The following is a 14613-nucleotide window of genomic DNA, read 5'->3' on the forward strand; positions in this document are numbered from 1 at the left end:
AAACAAACAACAAAACAAAAACAGAGACATACTACTTAATACTAAAGTATATTAATATATATGAAATACAGTAAAAGCAGTTCAAATTATGCAATTTGTGTATTAGAATACTTAATAGATTGCTGTTAAAATTCATTCTCTGGGACTGGGAGTATATACCTCAGTAGACCACTTGGCTGGCATGCATAAAACTATGAGTTTAGTCCCTAAAATAATTATTCTCTGAATAAGAGAATAAGAACTGTATAAGAATTAATGCATTGTCCATTCTCACTTGCTATTCTAGATCAGATTTATAGTAACAGAAAGACTATCATAAGACTACTTGTGCTTTATTCTACAAGAATATAAATAATATTTTGAACAACTCAAATTCAGACCTAATGATTTTGGCATTAGCTCTGTTTTCTGAAGAAATTAACATGCGGTTTCTTAGTAGAAATTATCCTTGAGCACTTAAAATATCCAATTTTCCAAAAGATAGCATACCCATTGAATAAATGAAACAGACTATTATGGTTTTTCAGTCAAATACATATTATTTTATGTATGTTCAGAGACATGCTATAATGTACCAAATTTGTATGTAGATTATCTTTATATATGCTCTGCATGAGCTTTCAAAGGTTTTAGCTTCAAGGTTGAAAATATAAATTCTGAACTGAGCATGGTAATAGAGGCTTGTAATTGCAGCACTCAGAAAGTAAAGGAAATAGGATCACAAGTTCAAGGCCAGCCTGGGCTACATACATAGCAGGTTCAAGGCCAGTTTGATCTATATTGCATCCAAAAGAAGTAAAAGTTTTCAGCAGCTATAGATTAAATATGCCTTTAATTTTCTTGAGCCTTGGATTATCTGTAATAAAATAAATCCTAAAAAGATTTTAAGTATTTTTACCTCTATAATTTGTTTTGAGAGTCAAGAGATAACAGTAATGTAGACACTAAATCTAAAAGAAAATTGGCGTGTAAGTCCAGAAGTGAATTGATTCTTTTTGGAAATCACATACTGTAAATGAAGTTGTTATACCAAGAATGTGAGTAGAAAGCATTTTGACAAGAATTGTTGTGATAGTCACCGGTGCACTACAAGGATTTCTCTGAAGAATGAGCTGGAAACCTTAACACATCACCCAGAATTAGTCACAAAAATACAACTTCACTGAAATCTTTTTAAAACCAGAATTTTAAAGTTATATTTACTTAATTTTCCTTTGTGATACTGCCTTTTTTCCTTAAATTTGCCTTTATGTTAAGTGCTTTGATTTTTTTAAAAAAATCTATTAATTTCACTATAGATATAGAATTGAATGTCTTATACAGAAATATTGAAAACCTAGTACCACAGACAATGTTATAAGTGTTTCTCAAAGGCTTTCCTGAGAGATTGAGGTTGCTGCTGACTTAACAGTTTGTCTGGAGTGGCCCTGCATGCCCCTTTAATCAGAATTAAAGTGATTAGTGTTATTTTGAGCAGTACTGACTCTAAGCTAATCCATTTAAATAGAAAACTGCACCAAACTCAAGGGCAATTTTAGGAATTTACTAAATTGTTAAATCTATTAAAATCTTCTTTCTACCAACCTTGAAAACAGATTCTGTGTGTATATGTATGTGTGCATGTATGCATGTACTGTATACCTGTATAAGGCATAAATTAATCTTTTAGAAAAAAAAGTGCATCAACGTCAGATTTCTCGTTCTTGTTACTTTAGTACTGAGATGTAGCTCAGTGGCAAAGCACTTGCCCAGCAAGTGCAATGTCCTAGGTTCGATGCCCAGTACCAAAACACAAAAAAAGACAAAAGAAAAAAATGTTACTTTACAACTTTATGTTTTGCCCATTTGGTTTGTGGTAAGGAAAAAATGTATTGTTGTAAGTAATCTTGGATAGACTAGTTTATGACCTGCATTTCAAATCCAGATGATTGTGTGATGATTAATGAGAGGTTCCTAAAGCCACCTGTCCGTGGCAGTAAGTAAACCTCTTAGCAAATGAGAGGTGCTGCTCCTGCCATATGACTTCGGACACTATTGCTTTTAGATAATGAAAGTTGTAGCTGTTAGACCTAAATATTAGATCTTTTAAAGTTGTTTTCTTGATCAGATATTTTAAAGACTTCTTCTCTGTTTATTCATGTAAAGAAGTCTGCTGTCTGTTATTCTAAATTTTTTCTGAAGCCTGATAGATGCTTTGTGCTACGTGTGTTAGAAGCATGTAAAGGTGTATTAAAGGAGTCAAATAATAGCTTGGCAACTTTTCTCTGGTATGTTTTCTCTTTAAGACAGTTCTGTGTATTTTTTTCAGAGAAGTCAGGAAGACATAGACATAGAGATAAAAATGAGGTATCTCACAAAGATAGTAGGCCTTGACCTTCATTTCTGCTATTCAACATTTTAATAGATTTTTTTATTTGTTCTATATCATTTCTTTTTTGTCCATACATATGGCAACAAGAAGGTTGTTGATATTATCCATCTTTTTTGGCTACTTGAAAGGACACTGTAGTCCTGTTTGCCTCACAGTATTTTTAGACTCCTTTCCATAATTAAAAGCTTAGGTATAAACACTTAGCCCCCAAAAGTTGCATGTGGATATGGTTTATTTTGGGAGAAAAGGAGGTAGAGAAGAGAAAATGAGATCAGATTTCTGTGTGTCTCTGTGTCCGTGTGCCAGTCCCAGGGCTTGAACTCAGGGCCTGGGCACTGTCCTTGAGCTTCTTTTGCTCAAAGCTAGTGCTCTGCCACTTGAAACACAGCTCCACTTCCAGCTTTTTTTGTGATTAATTAGAGAACTGTGATCCTTAGATGTCAGCCTCCTGAGTAGCTAGTATTACAGATGTTAGCCACCAGCCCCCAACTTTTTATTTTTGGTGTTCAATCTAGTTGTTTTATCCATCAAGTACATTTTCATATACAAAGCTTGCTGTTTTCTGTTTAGACTAATTCATTTGTTCTTACATATTTAAAGAGGACAGTTTAGCACCTAACATCTCATTTTAATGAGGTTTTTTTTTCACAGTTGTGTAATTGTGATAAAATTTGGCATCTTGACAATTTAAAATGTACAGTTCAGTGATATTAAATATATTTATTATACTGCACAGCCATCATCACCATTTATCTTTTCTTGTCTTGTAAACCTTATACCCATAACCGTAACTTCTCATTCTTCCCTCTTCCTAGCTTCTGGTAACCACCTATTCTACTCTGCCTATGAACTGACTATTCAATAGATCTCATGTATAAAATTATGTAAGACTTGACTGGTGACTGGCTTTTTTTATTTAGAAAAATGCCCTCCAGATTCATCCGTGTTATAACATGATTACATTTCTCTTTTCTTGATTTTTAAAGGTGGGATAGTATTTATTCCATTTGTATATGTACACTACATTGTGTTTATCCATACATGTATCCATGATACTTGAGTTGCTTCCACATTTTAACTTTTGTTAATGTGGAAGCATTACCTGCTATGAACAGGTTATACAAGAACTTCTTTAGCACCTTGCTCTCAGTTCTTGTGCGTAGATACCTAGAAGTGAAATTGCTAGGTCATATGGTAATTTTGTTTCTAGTTTTTTGAGGACCAACCATGATGTTTTCCACAGCACAGGTACTGTATCATTTTTCATTTCTACCACTAGCGTGGTAAGCATTCCAGTTTCTCTTTATCCTTGCCAACAGTTGTCATAGTCTGGGTTTGTGATAGATTTTGATTTTTGTACTAGCAATCCTATGGATATGAGGTAGTATCTCATTATAGTTATGACTTACCTTTTCCTAATGATTACTTATGGTGATCATCTTTTTGCATGCTTATTAGCCATTTGCATGTGTTTTTTGGAAATGTGGTGTGTTTATGCCTGTCCTGGGGCTTGAATTCAGGGCCTAGGTGCTGTCCTTGAGCTTTTGATCTTGAGTCACAGCTCCACTTCCAGTTTTTTGTGGGTTTCTTTTTTTTAGGAGGGTGTTAATTAGAGATAAGGTGTCACAAACTTCTCTGCATGGGCTGGCTTCAAAACATGATACTCAGATCTCAGTCTCCTGAGTAGCTAGGTTTATAGGCATGAGCTGCTAGTGTCCACCTTTGGAAACTTTTGAAGCTTAACAATTTAAAGTTTTTCATACCGTCCTGTCTGTGGTTATTTTTTTCTCTTGTTGACTACTTTGGTGTCACAGCTAAGAAATTATTGCCAAATCTGGTGTTGTGGAGCTATTGTGCTGTGCTTTCTTCTGAGTTTTAAAGTTTTATGCCTACATGTAGGTCTTTGAACTGCAGCTGAGCACTGAACTAGGTGCTCCAAAGACTCTACAGTGTATACCCATGAACACCTAAGTGGGGAGACAGACATAAATATTATGTAAGAACAATTCCAGGGGCTGGGAAGGTGGCTCAGTGGTAGAGCGCTTGCCTTGCATGCATGAGGCCCTGGGTTCGATTCCTTAGCACCACATAAGCAAAAAGAAAAAAGCCAGAAGTGGCGCTTTGGCTCAAGTGGTAGAGCGCTAGCCTTGAGCTGAAGAGCCAAGGGACAGCGCCCAGGCCCAGAGTTCAGGCCCCATGACTAGACACCCCCCCCCACCCCCTGCAAGAAAAGAACAATTCCAGACAAGAGTAGAAAGAGATCACAAGATAGGTTTTTTTTTTGTTTTTTGTTTTTGTGCTGGTCTTGGGACTGCTGAAGGCTAGTATTCTACCACTTGAAGCACAACTCCACTTCTAGCTTGTGTGTGTCTGTGTGTGTGTGTCTGTGTGTGTGTGTGTGTGTGTGTGTGTGTCTGTGTGTGTGTGTGTGTCTGTGTGTGTCTATGTGTGTGTGTTTAATTGGAATGAGAGTCTCCTAAATATGTGTCAATTGGTGAATGGATAAAATATATGTGTGTGTTTCATTTGTGCATATATGCACATAAAATATTATTCAGCCCTTAAAAATCAAAATTCTAGGGCTGGGAATGTAGCTTAGTGGTAGAGTGCTTGCCTAGCATGCATGAAGCCCTGGGTTTGATTCCTCAGTACCACATACACAGAAAAAGCCAGAAGTAGCACTGTGGCTCGGGTGGTAGAGTGCTAGCTTTGAGCAGAAGAAGCTCAAGGACAGTGCCAAGGCCTAGAGTTCAAGCCCTAGGACTGGCAAAAAAATAAAAATAAATAAATAAAAATTCTAGCCAGGGGCTGGGAAGGTGGCTCAGTGGTAGAGCGCTTGCCTTGCATGCTCAAGGCCCTAGGTTCGATTCCTCAGCACCACATAAGCAAAAAGAAAAAAGCCGGAAGTGGCGCTGTGGCTCAAGTGGTAGAGCGCTAGCCTTGAGCTGAAGAGCTGAGGGACAGCGCCCAGGACCAGAACAGGTCCCACGACCGGACCCAAAAAAAAAAAAATTCTAGCCAGGTGCCAGTGGTTCACACCTGTAATTCTAGCTACAGGCTGAGATCTGAGGATCACAGTTCGAAGCCAGCCTGGGCAGAAAAGTCTTTGAGACTCGTATCTCCAATAAACCACTCAGAAAAAGCTGGAAGTGGCACTGTGGTTCAAGTAATAGAGTGCTAACCTTGAGCACAAAGATCAGGGACAACACTTAGGCCCTGAGTTCAAGCCCAGGACTGGCAAAAAAAAATAAAAATAAAAATGGAGGGGAGGGAAAGAGGGAGAAAAATGAGGGTGGAGTTAACAAGTTAGATACGAAATGTACTCACTGTCTTACTTATGTAACTATAACCTCACTGTATATCACCTTGACATTAAAATTAAAATTCTATAATTTGCAGGGGGAGAGGGTGGGAGATGGGAAGGGATAAGAAGGGGAAACAAAGAAGGAGGCAACAATGCTTGATAAGAAATGTACTCATTATCTTGCCCAATTAATTGTAACCCCTGTATACGGTATTTTCACAATAAAAAAATTCTATAATTTGCAATAATGTAGATGAATGTGGAAGACATAACAAATTTAAGTAAGCCAGATACAAAAAAGCGCAAATATTGCATGATTCCACTTTTATGAGGAATCAAAAGTGATGAAACTTACAGAGCCAGATAGTATAGTAGTTGTTACCAAGGGCTGGAATGGGTGTGAGAGTGGGCTAGCCATGGGGAGCAGGCATAGCTACAAAGTTTCAGTTATACAATGAATAAAGTCTGGAGATGATGCTGTGCAAAATAGTCTATAGTTAACAATACTGTTCTATATACTTAAAATTTGCTTTAGGAGTATATCCTATGTGAAGTATCCTTAACCCCCAAATAAAAAGATTATTTTAAAGTTTTCTACATAAAAAGAACAGAAATCTTTCAGAGATCTTAAGGTTTGTTTTGATCGATTATCCTGTCTTGAAATTAGATAACCACGCTCCAAATTAATAAAAAAAAAAAAAAAAAGATGCATTTGGCCAGGAAGAGTTGTTAATAGATGTAAATCTACATATACTGTTAACATGCTCCTTAAGTTTCATTTGGTGTTAAATTACGTTTAGTGCAGCAATTGATGGAGGACTAGATTTTAGGTGCCCTTTCCTTCCCACAGCTAACAAGGCTTTAATCAAGGCATTAAGGAGCTCTAACTAGGCCTTGCTTTTGAATTTGCATATCAGGAGGGGGCTGGGAGCATGAGCAGGGAGGATGTCATGTTGCAGTGATTAATGATCTCTGGGAAGCTGAAAAGGAGAGAGTAATATACACAGTATTTCTACCCCCTGGAGTAGGAATGCAAACACCATTGTGCAAATCTGTGCATAGTCACTGACTTCCTGGTAGCTGGAGAATTTCATACACTCTTCTACCACAAATAAAACTGTCAGAGAAGTGACAGAGCTCAAAAAGCTGGCCTTCCTTACTTAAAAAAGAATAGCACAAACACAGTGAGCCAGAAAATTAATTTTGTAGTTATTTGGGAACTGAGTTATTTAATAACAAATGAGTAAATGGGAACTTTTCTTGAAAAGTCTAAAGCCTCCAAATATTTGTTGATGCCAATCCAATGCTACATTGCGTTTTTTTTTAAATTTACTGAGTTCCTAGAAACTGTTTACTTTAAATGAATTTAAAAGGGAAACATTCCTTTGTAATGAAATAACCCATCCTAAACTTTTCAATCTGGTGTCTGTGGTAGATTTAGAGAGTCATACTGTTAAAGAACTCCAGAGCCAAAAGGCAATAAAAGACTTTTATTAGGGAAAAAAATCCTAACATTTCAGAATGGCTTGTAGTTTTAGAAAGTAAAGTTCTTTCTCTATTTCTGTTTCTCTATTTCTTGCTCTCCCTTCCCTTCTTTACTCCTCACCTCCCCCCCCCCATGAATCTAGGGTATTTAATAACAATTTCCAAATGTTTAAGTCAAAAACAAATTATTTTAAAACTGTAAGAAACATCAGGGGTTTGCAGATATTATGAAAAAAGAAATTTAGAGGAGAGTATTATTTCACTTGCCTTTGAATAGCCAAATTTAGAGACTTTGTTTAGTAATAATAATAGTAGCAGCAGTAGCAGGCTTTAGTCAGAACATCCAAATAACTTGTAATTTCTCAGGAACTATTTAATCATAAAACTTGCTAAATTCTTTTTGCCTACAGTTTATTTGTTTACTTTTTGTGCCTGTACCAGGGCTTGGACTTAGAGCGTAGGCTCTGTTAGCTTGCTTTTTCCACTGAAAGCTAGTGCTCTACTACTTAAATCAGAACTCCACTTCCAGCTTTTTGATGATTAAATTGGAGACAAGAGTCTTACAGACTTTCCTGCTTGGGCTGGCTTGAACTATAGTCTTCAGATCTCAACTTCCTGATTATCAAAGATTATAGGCATGAGCCACCGGCACCTAGCCATATTTAAACATTACCAGTCATTGTTCTGCATTGTCTAATTTTTGAAATGGATTTCTTACTAACTTTATTTTTCCATAATGTAAAAGGAGAGGAAATATTTATCTATGGAGAAATATAACCTCACGTAAAGGAAAGAGAAGCTTTTATTTCATAGTTACATTTTTCTGATTTTCTATTTGTTTTATGTCACTATGATCTAAATTGATTTTTTTTTTTTTTTTTACTATTAGGCTCTATGTTAAAACAGCGTCAAATGGATTAAGCCTGAGTTTAGTTTCCAAGGGGTTAGACTTTTAAATTGCATCTGCAACAGTTTATTTTTAATCAGGATATGGTTATTTTTAGACCTGCCTCTCTGTCACTAGGAAATGTAATGCCTGTCTTTCCATTGTTGTTTATCAGGAAGTTCTGAGGTACAGGCAATTAAGATTTAGTTAGCATAGAACAGTACCTCTCTTTTTATATAAAATAATGCATGGTAGAAAATGTGCCCAGTGAGAACATGTTTAATTTTGAAATTGTTAGTGAGGGTTTAATCTGTACACTGAACAACAGAACAAGGTTTTTAAGGGAAGGCCAGAAATACAAGGTGTGGGTTCCCCCTACTGGTGTACATCCCAGGCTTATGAATTCCTTAAAATATGGCAGAAAGACTAAGGGACTGAGATTAGAAATCGCTGTGTTAGCCTCATTTGAAGAGACCTAATGATAAGAAGGGGAGAAATAATACCATTTTCTTATTCCTGCATATGTCTTAGAAAAAAATGGATGATTTAAAAAATGTATTTTGTACAAAACTCAATCCTGCAATGTTTGGTTTTTTAATGTTGTTGCCTCTGTGATAAGCTGCTTATATGCATTACTTCTCAAATGCTTTATGTTGTAATCTAAGGAAGAATAAAACACCAATGGATCCATGAAAGGATTAAAACCCCCAGAAGAAAATACAAAGCTTAGCATTATTGTCAAAATAAAATCAAAGAACTAGCTTTAAAGCTCATTAATTCCCATTTTAGCAGTTCAGATAGTGACATGACATCATGTGACTCTGCCTGTCCATTTAACATCTGGTCTTACTAATTTGTCATATGTGTATTGAGACTGTCCTTTATTTTCTGCCTCTTAGTAAATGCCAAGTAATATTAATGGCTCATTTTGAAAAAGAAAAATTTTAATTGATTCCTTAAAAATCAACAGTGAACTTCTTATTGTGTTTGCATTTTAAAGGACTTATTCAATGAAATTAAAATATTGTATTTCTAAATTGCTTTTCAGCAATGCAGTCAACCTTTTAAGCAATGTTCCGGTCTCTTGTCTGGATGTTCTCATTTGTCCATTAACCCATGAAGAAACAGCCCAAGAGGCAACAACTCTAGATGAACTGCCCAGTGATAAAACAACTGAGAAAGAAACAGTTTTGAAAAACAATACCATGGTATACAATGGTATGAATATGGAGGCCATTCATGTTTTACTCAATTTTATGGAGAAGAGAATAGACAAGGTAAGCAAATTTTGGGAAGATGTTGTAAAGAATGTAAATGTGTCAGCTTACAAATGCAAACCACTGAGATATTTTTATTTTATAGCTGATCTGTTATATAATTTTACTTTTTAAAGTATTTTATTGTAACGTATGATAAATTACAGAAACCAAATAGGCTTATTTGTTTAATGCCAAAAATTGTGTTCTCGTAACACCAAATTTGTGACTAATGCCTGAAAATAGATCCACTCTTCTATGTAGATACTTGGGAAAATAACTTTAAAGATATCTTTTTAAAAATCCTTTTTAAGTTTTAAGTTTTTTGAATTTTCTCTAGGCTGTATCTCACTGTGTTTGGTGACTATATAAAAAAGTAGCAGGATAATATATGTGGGTCACCAAGACCTTCACTTCACCGATGCCTGTTGGCTGAGCCAGGGTACATTCTAGAAAATGGAGGACATGAAATAGCTTTAAAAAATAGAAATATTGTTAAAAATAGTTTTAAACATAGTGTGTAAACTTTAATAAAGTAAAACAAATCCACCTCCCCCCACAATATCCATATGCAGGAATTACATGGAGAAAAACATACTTTTAGAAACTGAACTAATTAGTATGTATGGTTTTCTCTATAGGGAAGCAGCTATAGAGAGGGTCTGACTCCAGTTCTCAGCCTGTTAACAGAATGTTCTCGAGCCCATCGGAATATCAGAAAATTTCTCAAAGATCAGGTAAAACTGCTTGATGTATATTAAATCTCAAAGTTAATGTCTTTATATGTGTTTAATTAACATAGAATTAATTCAGTTCATATGCAGTGGAGTTTTTTTTCCAGAAAATCAGTAATCCATAAAAGTTATAATCTCGCAAAGCATCCAATCAAGAAATAAGTGATCTTGTATATTTTTGAGTCATACATTTATTTATCCAACAAATGTCTTTTGAGATCTACTATGTGCTGTTTTCTAAATATTGCTCTGAATATTAAACAACAGATAAATTTGTATGCTGGTAGATTTTATAGCAGAGTGTGTAATTGGGTAAAATATAGAATATTAGCAGGAAATGCTGAGTGTTTTGAAGAAAGACAAGCAGATGAAGAGAAAGACATAATAAAGGGATAAGGGAGAACTTCCCTAAGGCAGTGACATGTGAGCAGAAAGTTGGATGAGTAAGAAAGGTCTCTGAAGAATGTCTGGAAGAAACATCTTCCAGAGTATGTCTTTGAGATGAGAGGATACTTTAGTATCCTCTGAAAAAAGAACAACAGCAACAACAAAAACCAAGCAGCCATTGTGACTGGGCAGCCCAGACTGCCTCATCCTCTCAAGTGGCAGAGATTATAGAAATGGACCACTATCTTCAGTTTCTCTCTCTCTTCTTATAAAGATACCAGTATTTAATCTTGGGGCTGTACCCTAAAGACCTACCTAATTCTAATCACCTGCCAAAGGTCCTAGCTCTAAGCACTGTAATAGTTTATAAGTTTCCATTTGTTTACTACCTCAGAATGGGAATTAAGTTTAATATATCAGTCTTTAGAGGAAAATACTCAAACCATATCCATCCAAACTATAGTATTCTACTACTAGTCCCAAAGTTCATATTCTCCTTACAATACAAAAGGCAATCACTCTATACCCAGCAGTCCCAGATTTTAACTTATTTTGTCATTAATTCAAGCAAGATATGGTGATATACTTCTGGAATTCTAGCACTCAGGAGGCTAAGGTAGGAGAAGCATGAGTTTGAGGCCAGCCTGAACTAAAATCAAGAATCTGTCTCAAAAATCAAAAAGTAGGCCAGGCATGGTGATATATACCTATAACCCCAGCTATTTGAGAGGTAGATATCAGGAGGATCTCTGAGGTTCAACATTAGCCCAAGTAAAAAGTTGGTGAGGCTCCATCTTGGGAAACAAAATATGGGAATGATAATTTACACCTGTAATCCAGCTACATGAGAGGTGTAGACAGGAGGACCACTAACCAAAACCATGTAGTCCCTGAGGAGACAAAGAATGTCTAAAACAAAAAAAGAGTCTGAAGGGTGTAGCTCAAGTGGTAGAGTGTCCTGCCTAACAAGTATGAGGCCCTAAGTTCAAACTTAATATCAAAAGAAAAAAAAAGTATAAAGTCTTATCCAAGCCAGACTTCTAGCACAAAACCAAAATAAGTTAAAATTTTCCAGTGTACAGTGGTAGAACAGAAACAGGTTATACATTTCCATTCCTAAAGAGCAGAATAGATAAGTACAAAGTGGGAACTGGTCCAAAGCAAGTAGAAGCCAGCAGGAGCTTTAAATGTTAAAGCTCCAGATCTAGCTATTTTTTGGTGAGAGATGAGTCCCCAAGACCTTGGTCATTTCCACCATTACAGCTTTGCTGGTCATAGCTCACATGACTGTCTGCTAGTATTGGAGGGTTTTCTGGGTGAGTGTGACATATTTCTGGATATTATCTATCTGGGGTCCCTACTGCAATTCTACCACAGCTCCATCTCATTTTGCCTGCTCCACCTGTGCCTGTAGCAAATTTCTGCTTGGCCTCCAGGCCTTCCTTAGTGGAAACTGCATGATCCCATAATTCTTGCAGAGCCAATACCATAGAGAAACCAGAAAAGTACAGCTGGCATGGGCTGTGCCTAAACTTGCTTGAACTACTGTTGCAGCCAGAATTCTTCTCCATTTGAACATAGAAATGAATCCTGAGGTGAATTGGGGTGGCAAAGAAGTAAGAACACCCTAGCTCAGTCCCTAAGATACTTCCACCCTGGAAGTTCTCTGCACCTATGGTAGCCTGGAAGATTTGAGAGATGCCCGCTAAACTGTTTTCCATTCCTAACAGTCAGCATTCTTGCTAATCTCCTTAGCAAGGAGTTGCTCTGCTTTGCCCTCCTTAGCCACAGTTACTTGCTCTTTCTTTGATCCTTCCTTGGCTGGGCTGTGAATCCAAATTTTTCTACTTTTGTTTCCTTTGGCTAACAACCCCTGCTTTAAATCTGACTACTATTCTGAATGCTTTGTTGTTTTGAAATTTATTCTACCACACAAACTAGTCTATTATTCTTAATATTATTTAGCTTTTACAAAGTTGTGGAACATGGACATAGTACAATTAACTTTTTTCCAAAGGTCTAGAAATGATGGCCTTTTTTTTTTTCCGGTTTCCCAAGAGATTCTTACTTCCATTTGAAATTACTTCCCTAGTCTCTTCCTCTTCAGATTCCCTCACTAGAATCTCATATAACACTGCTTATAGCATTCTAGGCTTTTTAGTCTTCCCCTCCATCTCTACTTATCTCTACTTATAAGTAGAGATCTCTTCCATCTCTACTTATCACCCAGTTTCAAAGCTATCCACATTTTCAGGGCTGGTTATAGTACCAACCTCATTCTTGGTGGTAATTTTCTCCTAATTAGTCTGATTTTTATTACTTTATAAGGAAAACAGATTTATTTAGGCATGAGATGCAAGGGCAAGACTTATTAGCCTTGGCCTAGCTCTGGTGAAGACTACATGGTATATGGCAGAAGATGGAAACCATATTTCAAGCTAGAAAGCCAGAGGGTGAGTTGCTTTGAGCTGGCTTTGCTCTTGTGAGAGGTCAAGGTATCCTAATGCCTTCTGAGGTCAGTTCTTCAGTGAACTAAGGACTGCTCTCTAACCCCCACCACTTAAGGCTCTCATCACCTATTGTTGCCAGTACCTGAAGAACCAAGATCTCAACACATAAACCCTTGAAGGGGGCACACTCAACCCATAGCTTAAGGTATAATACAGAAATTTACAAAAATCAACCTTCCTATCAAGGGGGATCACATCGGGCCTGTTTATGCAGAAAGCACTTGTTATGGTTTGGATGTCATTTGACACCCAGAAGCTCATGTATTGGAATCTTGGTCCTGAGAATGGAGATGATATGAACCTTTTATAAGCGGTAGGGCCTCAAGCTAGATGCTGGTGGCTGACACCTGTAATCCTAACTACTCAGGAGGCTGAGATCTGAGAGTCACAGTAGTAAACCAGCCAGGCAGGAAAGTTTATGAGACTCTTATCTCCAATTAACCACCAGAAAACTGGTGCTGTGGTTCAAAGTGGTAGAGCACTAGCCTTGAGCGTCAAAGTTCAGGGACAGCTTCTAGGCCCAGAGTTCATACCTCACAAGGAACAAAAAAAAAAAAAAAAAAAGGAAGATCCTTAGATCCTTAAAGTATCCCTCTGAAGGGAGTAAGATAGCACTTGTAGGATTCTTGAGTTTTTGCAAAAACAATTTATTATAGAAGCCCAGCCTTTAAATCACTGAATTTCTGTTTCATAACATGGTTGCCCTCCTCCAGCATACCCTCCTCCATATTATAATATGGGCACTTAACAGAAGTTGAGCCATGAGGGTGGATCTTGGGTTTTGTACCTCCAGAACTATGAACAAAATAAACCTCCTTTCTTCATAAAATTAACCAGTTTCAATCATTTCCTTACGGTAATAGAAAACATACTAACAGAATCCTTAATAAAAATATTTGAATTGATTTGTTTACCCTCCAGTCAAGAAATAATATATTGAGTACCTGTAATATGCTGGGCACTGGGAAGAGAACAGTAAGCAAAAAATACATTTCTGTACCACTGGAATTTCTGTGAAAAGAAGTACACAGTAAATCAATAAATATTTACTATGTCAAGTGGTGGTCATAGTTGGGGGAAATGGGGAGAAAGAGGATGCTAAAGGTTAGTGAAGGGGCAGTCAGAGAATATCTTTTGTAAATGACATTTAAACAGACCTAAAGGAAGTAGGAAAAAGAATCATACACATAGTTTTAGAAAGAGAGTTTCTGGGCAAATGGAACAGCAAATGCAAGGACATGAGGAGGGAAAGTTTAAGGAACTCCATGGAATAGTTACTAGGTGCCTATAGTAGAAACTAATTCAAAGCAGTAGCAGAAAGCCAGACTATATGGATCCTGGTTAAGGAAGTTGTGAGAACCTTGCCTCTTACTGTAAGATGAGAAGTCATGAGAACTGGAGGACTCTGAGTTTCAAAAGATGATCCTAGCTACTGTGTAAAGAATAAATCGGGGCTGGGAAGATGGCTCAGTAGTAGAGGGCTTGCCTTGCATGCATGAGGCTCTGGGTTCGATTCCCCAGCACCACATAAGCAAAAAGAAAAAAAGCCGGACGTGGTGCTGTGGCTCAAGTGGTAGAGTGCTAGCCTTGAGCTGAAGAGCTGAGGTACAGCGCCCATGCCCAGAGTTCAGGCCCCATGACCGGACACCCCCCCCCCAAAAAAAAAAAGAATAAATCATA

General features: G+C 37.0%; 1 protein-coding gene across 4 annotated transcripts in view; it reads left to right on the forward strand.

Annotated features, from left to right (window-relative positions):
* The window catches only part of Ric8b (RIC8 guanine nucleotide exchange factor B), a 106222-nt gene that overhangs the window by 46176 nt on the left and 45433 nt on the right, over window positions 1-14613 (forward strand). For all 4 annotated transcript variants that reach the window (XR_011370275.1, XR_011370276.1, XM_070014437.1 and 1 more), the window contains exons 5-6: window positions 9095-9323; window positions 9944-10039. Coding sequence is in view for 2 of the 4 variants with exons in the window: in XM_070014437.1 (XP_069870538.1) it covers window positions 9095-9323; window positions 9944-10039 (325 nt within the window). In the remaining 2 variants the exon portion in view is untranslated. The remainder of the gene's footprint in view (window positions 1-9094; window positions 9324-9943; window positions 10040-14613) is intronic.

This window comes from Dipodomys merriami, unplaced genomic scaffold, assembly GCF_024711535.1.
Source record: "Dipodomys merriami isolate MVZ:Mamm:240054 unplaced genomic scaffold, mDipMer1.0.p SCAF_97, whole genome shotgun sequence".
Lineage (NCBI taxonomy): Eukaryota > Metazoa > Chordata > Mammalia > Rodentia > Heteromyidae > Dipodomys > Dipodomys merriami.